The sequence below is a fragment of the Cibotium barometz genome, chromosome 14 (genome assembly GCF_041138505.1).
Source record: "Cibotium barometz isolate CiBa-2024 chromosome 14, ASM4113850v1, whole genome shotgun sequence".
NCBI classification, from domain to species: Eukaryota; Viridiplantae; Streptophyta; class Polypodiopsida; order Cyatheales; family Cibotiaceae; genus Cibotium; species Cibotium barometz.
Genome location: NC_141059.1, coordinates 4,103,711 through 4,112,331, shown reverse-complemented (window position 1 = coordinate 4,112,331; position 8,621 = coordinate 4,103,711). Strand labels below are relative to the sequence as shown.

The 8,621-nt window shown below is 39.6% G+C and overlaps 1 protein-coding gene across 2 annotated transcripts; it reads right to left on the bottom strand.

The window, feature by feature from the left end:
• Nucleotides 1–810: 810 nt before the first annotated feature.
• Nucleotides 811–8,369, bottom strand: LOC147631577 (uncharacterized). Of its 2 annotated transcripts, XM_086808094.1 has the most exons (10): nt 7,629–8,369; nt 6,746–7,461; nt 6,492–6,643; nt 6,042–6,124; nt 5,437–5,445; nt 5,234–5,322; nt 3,402–3,475; nt 3,086–3,136; nt 2,721–2,797; nt 811–2,246 (listed from the first exon to the last, which is right to left on the bottom strand). In XM_086808094.1, exons 1-10 carry the CDS (start codon nt 7,966–7,968, stop codon nt 1,354–1,356), a joined length of 2,484 nt encoding a protein of 827 aa, XP_086664220.1. In that variant the 5' UTR covers nt 7,969–8,369; the 3' UTR covers nt 811–1,353. The 2 variants fall into 2 exon arrangements, with proteins under 2 accessions (XP_086664220.1, XP_086664219.1); XM_086808093.1 differs by having other exon boundaries at nt 6,492–7,461; nt 7,629–8,364.
• Between the last annotated feature and the right edge of the window lie 252 nt (nt 8,370–8,621).

Here is an 8,621-nt window from a genome sequence, read left to right as displayed (position 1 = left end):
AACAGATACCACTAGTGGTACACTGTAGGCCATAGCTACAACGGTAAGTTGCAATACAATTGACTCCCTAGCAATGTTTTTTTCTCCATAAAGCTCTTGTGCATTGCAACAAGGCGAAAATAGAACACGTCCTTATGGATGGATCCATGTGCACACACCATTCTTGGATAACCCTTAGAAATTGTGGACCCTTTGGCTACTGGCCGTCGGTGCCACGAGCACGGAGCAAAAAGACTTCTTTAAAAGAATTGGAGATCGAAGTGAGAGACGATGCAAAGCTATATGCCACGCCAATCCCACCAATTCCCATATATTGCTATACGAAAAAGAACCGTCATTTCCCATCCATGCACACGTACATGTATCACTCTAGATTAACTCTTGAAAATTGCGACCCCCTGTACCTAATCACCCACCAATACCACCTCTCTCTCTCCCTCTCTCTCTCTCTCTCTCTCTCTGCACAGCGCACGCGTTCATAGGTGCAATACTTGGTGATCATATAAGAGGTGAATGAATTACCAATTAATGCACGCGGGGTGACAGGAGCGCGTGAATGAACTTAACATACTGAGTTTTCATGCATCAAATCTTCTTTTTGACTTCATGAAAAAGCAGAAACCATTAAAAGCCCTTTCAATATTGAAAACCTTTTCAATGCATGTGGAGGTGTAGAGCGGGAGGTTGCCTGTTGGGGAACATCTTAAGAGTGTAACTACCACAAAACATTAAAATACCTTTCCAATGCATATGTTAAGGTAGAGAGCTAAGGCAAATCTGAACATCTTACAAGTATATAACGATAGTGTGGTACTCGATGGAATCAGTGAGATTAGAAAACAAGGGAGAATTAAGACTTGTCTTAGCAGTTTAGGGATTAATTGAGGCGCTATCCTCCTCCGCTAAAAAACCAGGGACGACGGTAATGTGCCAACCCAAAAAAGGAAAGACGTGACCATCTTTGACTAGGTTGTATACAAAAAAACAAGCCTAAGCTAAGGGTGTTCCATGCCCAAAAGGGCATTAATTAGGACTGGTTGTGCCGAATATGCTCTTTGAAGCTGGAAGCCTTGAAGGTTGAAAGAATACAAAAAAGAACCAATCAAGGCCCCTCTTGGCCATTTTGGAGAAAGGGAGCCCCATGTATCATCATGGTGGGCTTGAATAATCTCTTCATTTCGGCCCCCATCATCACCACACCAATTTGAAAGAATGGTACGACATGGTGCAAACTGATGGGAGAGCCTTCCTGATATCCTCTGATTTGGCATTTTGCTCACATTTTTAAGCAATCCCCTTGCTCAATTTTGGAAAAATTCAGGGAGCGATACTCTGCACCGTTTGGCTCGATCTCTATGTGTCATTCCAGACTGCAAACATTGGCAGATGCCCACCAATAGACCTCCCTCCAGCGTTCTGTACATTGGAGCTATTCATCATCCAAGGTGCCATTAAAGACCCATTTGACCTGAATGCATGAGGATGCTCACTTGCTAGATCTAGTGCTTTCGTGAATTCTCCCTGCAAAACTATCTCTAGACTAGATCCCTTTGGGCTCCCATTATCAATCTCGCTCACAGAGTTTTCAGGGCTTTCCACTGTAGTGTTTGCTGAATTGCTCACAAATGATGAAGGGCTAGTGGCATTTGATGGCAAAACAGTTGGATTTTGTGATAATCCATTCGCATTTTCTGACATTTCCTGAGAGAACCTGCTTGGATTATGTGGGAACCCACTGGGATGATGTGGTGCCCCACTAGGATTAGGAGAGAACTCACCTGGGCTACGTGTTAAACCCTCCGGTATATGGTGATCAGCAGAATCGAGAGAAGGGTTTTGACTACTGACATCATCATCTAAGTATGCCAACTTGCTTTGGTTCTCTTCATGTTCCTGTTCTGCCAATTGCCCCTTGATCTCTTCGTTGCTATGCTGTGGCACGGACCACTCTAGCAGCCTGTGTTGTTTAGGAGCCTCTAATCTATCATTGTTAGTGTTGCTGCTCTCTGCTTTTTGCAAACTCAACATGTCTTCATTGGATTGGTTTTCTTCTGATTCAATCCTAGCTTTCTTCTGCTCCACTTTATTGCTGCCGTTACGTCGAGCAAGATCTCCGATCAGAAGAGAGCTGCTGGAGCAGATACGCTTTACATCATATCGGCTAGTGTCAAAATTGGTGACTGCATGGATGCCTCGGAACTTGATTGCTGCTATATCATAAGCTTCTGCAGCCTCTTCTTGAGTACCTGGCCAATCAATGACGGACAAAAACACGACCAAATTTTAGTGTCGTGTAACAACATGCATACATGAATTGTTCTTATTTTCTCTTACGATTACAGCTAATATGGTGTCTTTTATTTACGACCGTTAGAGCTGCTGCGGCCCGGGATAGGACCTGGTTCCTGCAGTTTATGGGCAGACTAATGGGGATTAAGCAGCCAATTATACTCTCATATCACAGCATGCATACATGTATTGTTAATGCATTCTATAACTCAATGTTAGATACATATCACATCAATGCTATCAGAAAGATTCAACCAGTTTGAGGAATCTACTACATGTTTCTACTACCAGTACGAATATATAATAATAATAATAATAATAGCCATATTTGTACGGTCTGGCAACATAGAAACAAGCCGTTACAACACGGAAATTAAAACGCTCCAATATTAAATACACAAATTTTTCGATTAGATCAAAAATTAACTTACTGAAGGTGCCCAAGTACAAGTCCTTGTTGCCTGCAACTCTTCCTATGCGAGCTTGCCATCTACCTTGCTGATGATGCCTGACATGACAAGTCCACAATTTAAATATAACACAAACTAATAATATACTGTCCCAAAAGTGACTTACGTCGAATACAACAAGCTCCATTAAAAATGGAATTGATGTATATGTTGTATCGAAGTATCGAATGAAAATGCTCAAAAAAGAAAGCACCGTAAACTTAAGTCATTATTTATATTATTGAACGGCTGACTCATGTCCATGCACGTTGAGAGCAAGACGATAAACAGAAGAGGGCAAGAGAAAAGCCAATTAATTCATATTAATTTCAGTTATTTAAAGGAACCTTGTCACTCCTCGATATACCGACGCTCCCCTAGAAAAGCCGCTACTTTTTCTGCACCACGCGCCAAAAAGCGAATTAATTCTTTTCAATTTTAAGAGAAAGAACTAAATAATATGCACGAAGACAAGGACAACCGCGTCAATTGACAATACAAGATATATGTGTAGAGACAAAGGTTAAGATTCGGGACAAGCGTTCATGATATTTCTGTGTCTTTTATTCCAGAATAGAGCGAGAAAGTGGAAATAAACTTAAACAACAGGATTGGAAAATAAATTGTAATTTAGCCGAAATAAATTACAAAAAGATTACAAACCTTCTCAAGGACGCCACATACTCTTGCCTCGTCATGTCTTTCATCGTTTCCAGATCCTCCTCATACGTGCTTAGCTGCCATGCAAATATGTTCTTTATGAATTCTGTCAGCTATATGTCAAATTTTTTTTACTGGCGCAACAATTAAATCGACCCTACGTAACAATTTGGCTTAGCATGACTGGTGCTCAAGTCTTGCAGAAGTAGTGGGGGGACAATTTGTTCACTCCACGTCGTTGACGTCAACATGTATAATTTTTCGTTTTGAATTTCTTTTTAAATTATAACGGTGGATATAGTATTATTCAGAGAAAACCATTAAAAAAACTTTGGATTCGGTGTAGATCTAATTTGATTAGAAGTTCTTGTTATTTACAATTAAAAATATCGATCATCAAACTATCTATTCAAAGGTTGCGTTACTTTTATAAATTCGTTTTGATAAGTTTGGATTTTAAAGTTCGATTGACGTAATTGTTTCTAATAAACACAGTACAAGGTGATGATATAGACGAGTCCATTGTCTTTTCTTCATGTATTTTCATATACTAATACTAATTTCTTTCTCTTTTTAAATAAGGGTACAAGGTGATGATATAGACGAGTCCATTGTCTTTTCTTCATGTATTTTCATATACTAATACTAATTTCTTTCTCTTTTTAAATAAGGGCAATTTATGTTATATGAAAAGACCTTACGTAATACGAAATGTTTTTTTTCTTGGAAAGAAACTTAACTTTAGACTTAAGTTAAGGGAGCTAGCTAATTTCAAAGCACCGGTATATATTTAGTGCTGAATAGTGACCCACTTGACTTATCTTGGTATAATATGTATATAATTTTATTTTGTTTTTTTCCTAACGAATAGTGACCTCAGACTTCTCTTCTTATATTTATGTATATACAAATTATATATATAAAAACCGTGGACAACCGAGGTACAAGAAGAGAAGAGAAAAAAAAATCTTGAATCTTTAAAAAATAAGAAGAAAAAATACTTTCGATTGACTTTTTGTATTCCATTATTGCATTTCTCTTTTTAATGTCTTGTACATAATGCAACAACTTGAAGGTTGAATACTAGTATATTCTAATGAGTTAACTCATAGACATAACTCATTCGTCAAAAACCTACATATGCATACATTATGTTATTTGTTTATTTATAATGTATAACTATTCTCCTCGTGTAAGGGTCACCAAAAAACTCCATTTTACACATTAAGTTATTTGTTTGTTTTTCTAAAAAATTTAAAACTCACATGTATGTATTCTTATATTTACGTTTATTTATTTATAATCTACAACTTAATACATCTACATTCATGCATCCGTAAATATTGATCACAAGAACCAATCTAGACCTTCAAACCTTTTATTCAATATACCGACACTCATACACTTCCTTACTATTTTGAATCTAAGTGTGGACCTTAATCGCAAACGCAAGCAGTACATAAAATCAAGAACACGTCTCCGTCTCTCTCTGTATATATAGAACTCACATGTATGTATTCTTATATTTATGTTTATTTATTTATAATGTACTACAACTTAATAGATTGATGACCTTATATTGCATACATTCTTGCATCCGTAAATATTGATCACGAGAACGAACCTAGATCTTCAACGAGTTTATATATATATATATATATATATATATATATATATATATATAGAGAGAGAGAGAGAGAGAGAGAGAGAGAGAGAGAGAGAGAGAGAGTGTGGGTGTGGGTGTGGGTGTGGGTGTGGGTGTGGGTGTGGCCGTGTTCGTGTTCGTGTTCGTGTTCGTGTCACATTGCGTTACATTAATCAACCAGCTTACTGACCGGGAAGTTTGTATGCGTTGAGGGACCCCAATACTTGAGCGCTGCTAGGTCGTATGCCCTGGCCGCTTTCTCTTCTTTGTCATAGCCCCCTTCATTTTTGTTACCCAATACGTAATAGTAGTATTAGCGCTGCTAATCAACAAGTTCTCAAGCATGCAATTAAGTAGTGGTAACCATAATCACATGATTTACTGATAGAATACCTAGATATACTGCATGACGACCATTCCGCAGCATCGCATCCCAATATACAAAAGAGCAAAAAGAAGTGCAATAAACATCAGTACAAAAATCAATTTAACGTACTGGCGTCAACAGAAAATACAGATAAAATCCTGACTCTCTCTCAACAAGCGATCCAAGTCCAGTAGATGTTAGGGCTGTGTTACACAAAAAGCACAGGAAAATCCTTGAGTTATACCAGCAGCATCACAAAAATATACAAGCGATCGACAGCAATATAACCTTGGGTAGGACTTATGTATTTGAACATAGGTTCGTAGTATTATAATGGCCTAGTTTCTAAAGAATATGTGATGAAGTTGCATTATCATGAATTCAATACATTTAGAACCTTAAGGCTCAAGATTAAGCCCTTGCAAAGAACACCGATAAAAGATCCGAGATTATACAGGTGACATGGCAATCTGACTTAATTACACTAGCCTACTATACTATGTATGGGGGCGAGGCATATAGATAAATTATGTAATAGCTCGTCAATTTAGCCACCAACGAATCGTTTAATAAACAACAACCAAAAAAAAAGTAATACTAACGTCAGCAACAATAATAATCATAATGTCACCTTGTCTTCCCTTGCGGGTCTGACCCTCCTTCCTGCAGCTGTTATCCCACAAGTGAGCCTCATAACGCCCAGTCCACCTATGCCTGCACCAACAAGTGATAATTAAAAAAAACCATACTTTCACTACATTGTCACAATTTGTCAACTCACCACATGATCGTATTCCATTCTGCAAAGACACCTTGATTACTGGACTTTCAGGCACAATATGTACACTAACCGTTCTAATCACAAAGTTACACTACCTATAGCGGTGCATTCCCCTAACGTAACGTTTCTAGACCATATTTGTTGGCTCTGATAGTATATATGTGCAACCATGTTCCACTATGAACAAGTACGAAACCTTAAGGACTTGGTAACTAACGTCGAGAGAGATTTTAACACATGATAGTAGCAATTAAGGTGAGATAATATCAACACTCAATCATAATGAGAATAGTATGGTACCTCGTTACACCCCGATACTGCGAAGTTCTTTGACCAAAGGTATCAATGGATTTGCGAGGACCATGCGCCTTGATACCAGTTTTGCTGCTACACCCTCTCTTCTTTGATTCAACAACGATGGGAGCATTGCCCACAGCAGGATGAACCACTACCTGTGTGTTGAGGTTAGTAGTATCAGGATGATTAGAATGATTAACCAGTAAGGCCGAGCTCATAGACAATGACAGGGATTGCAAATCCCCAAGTGCACTTACACGAGCCTTCAGGCCACAAGGAGGCCTCAGATCTTGTTCTAATTTCTCAGAAGCTGGAACTGCAACTTGATTTTGCCCTAGCCATGATTTCAGGGCAGTATTAAAGCCTATAATGTTATCATTACTGTCGTTGCTATTACTAGCCATTGCATGAGAGCCTTGATTTAGCAATTGCAAAGAGTTGTCTGCAAATACGTTCTCCTGAGAGCCTTGATTGATTGAAGGGAAATGAAGCAAGCTAGGATCATGGGCTTGATGATGATCATGAGTTTGATAAACCTTGCTAGAGTGTTCTTGAATATCAATAACCCTCAACCGGGCGGCTTGATCGGCATGATATTCATGTGACGACATGGATGATGATCCTACAGCAGCTCCAAAGGCATGGAAAGATGGAGGGACTTGCTCTGACCTTGACCTGCATGTGGGAAAGGGTATGCTGTTGATGTTTATACCAAGCTCATCATGCCCATAGTACATGCTCCCAGTGCGGTCGCCACCACCACCATACTGTCCCAGAGAGCTGGCACCTCCCAGGAAGTCCTCCAACTTTGGCCCTTCCTCTGACTTCACTCTGCTTTGCGTCGCTATGTTGCCAACTCCCACCTGCTCCGTCATATTACCGTCCGCGTTCGCCGCAAACATGGCCAAGTCTGTGTTCAACAGATATTGAGGCTGCACCGTTGCCAGTTGTTCAAGTGCCTTGAAATGCCAGTCTACAGGTTGAATTGGGAGTGTTCAAGCCCAAAAGATGGTATGGCAACCCGGTAACATGTTAGGCAGAAGGCTTGAAGACGTTAATCAAAGAGTGCTACAGCTAAAATTTTGAACGTGCAAAATCCAAAATTGGAGAGCATACAAGAGTGCAGAAGAACCGAATTACCTCCATTGCTGGTGTTGGTGAGGGCTTCCATCATGGTTAGGGACCCGTGGTCGTGACTAGATGGCCGCAGGCGGGCGATTTCAAGCATCTGGGAAGTGAAGGAGCCATGGTCTGCAGAGATTTCATAGCAGTCGGGGGAGGTGCTGTAGCTAGAGGTGATGGTGGAAGAGTTGGAAGACGGTATTTGCTGATGATGATGATGATGATGATGATGGGGGGAAACCACATGATCAACGTGGCTTCCATAGGCATCCATTGCAGGGCCTTGTTGTGCATGAGTCTCCTCCATACCCAGATATGGCGACAGCGAAAATGAGAGCCAATTGTTCATAGACCTCATTGAATTATACCAGCTCCTATTGAGCTCCTTGACGATGAGTTAAATGTTACGGCTGTTAATCTTGGTTTGGAGGGGACATTAAGAGTGTTGAACTCTTGTTACAGGCTGCCGGCTCAATATGCTACTGTTGTGGTGTGGTGGGTTCTGGATGGCGATAATAGCAAAGCTACAACAGAGAACGTCTTGAAACCAGGATTACGTAGCGTGCTTAACCCTCTGGTTAGCGCGAATCCTTTCAGCTCGAGCAGGTTTCATGTGGTGCAGCAGATTCTGAGAGCTCTCTAGGTTCATCCGCGCAAGGCTGAATGGAGAAAATCATAATAAAGGTGTACTTCGGCCATTAACTGCTTTCTAAAAGGCGATCATTGCAGCAATTTAATTAGGAGGAGGCAAGCAAAATTGTACTAAAAACACCTCTACTGATCCGTGGCATATAAATTCTTTTGATTTTTCTATAATTTATCGATATTTTCTCATTGATTCTGATGTAAATAATAATAATATTTACGTACATGAATGAAAATTGGGTTTTAATCGGTAGTACTAGTACTACAGCTAATTTATAATTTTTTTTTGTAGAACTTTTTTCATTTTACTGGTGATTGCAATTATGATATTTTGAAGAGAAAAAAAAACAGATAAAGCCTCTAACT

What these genes read in the sequence shown, in the direction of transcription:
- LOC147631577 (XM_086808093.1), bottom strand. Translation starts at nt 7,968, where the DNA reads ATGAGGTCTATGAACAATTGGCTCTCATTTTCGCTGTCGCCATATCTG. An exon ending in CAGTATCGGGGTGTAACGAG is followed by an intron (nt 6,125 to 6,491) that starts GTACCATACTAT and finishes TTGTTGGTGCAG; the next exon opens with GCATAGGTGGACTGGGCGTT. An exon ending in TATGTGGCGTCCTTGAGAAG is followed by an intron (nt 3,137 to 3,401) that starts GTTTGTAATCTT and finishes CGCGTGGTGCAG; the next exon opens with AAAAAGTAGCGGCTTTTCTA.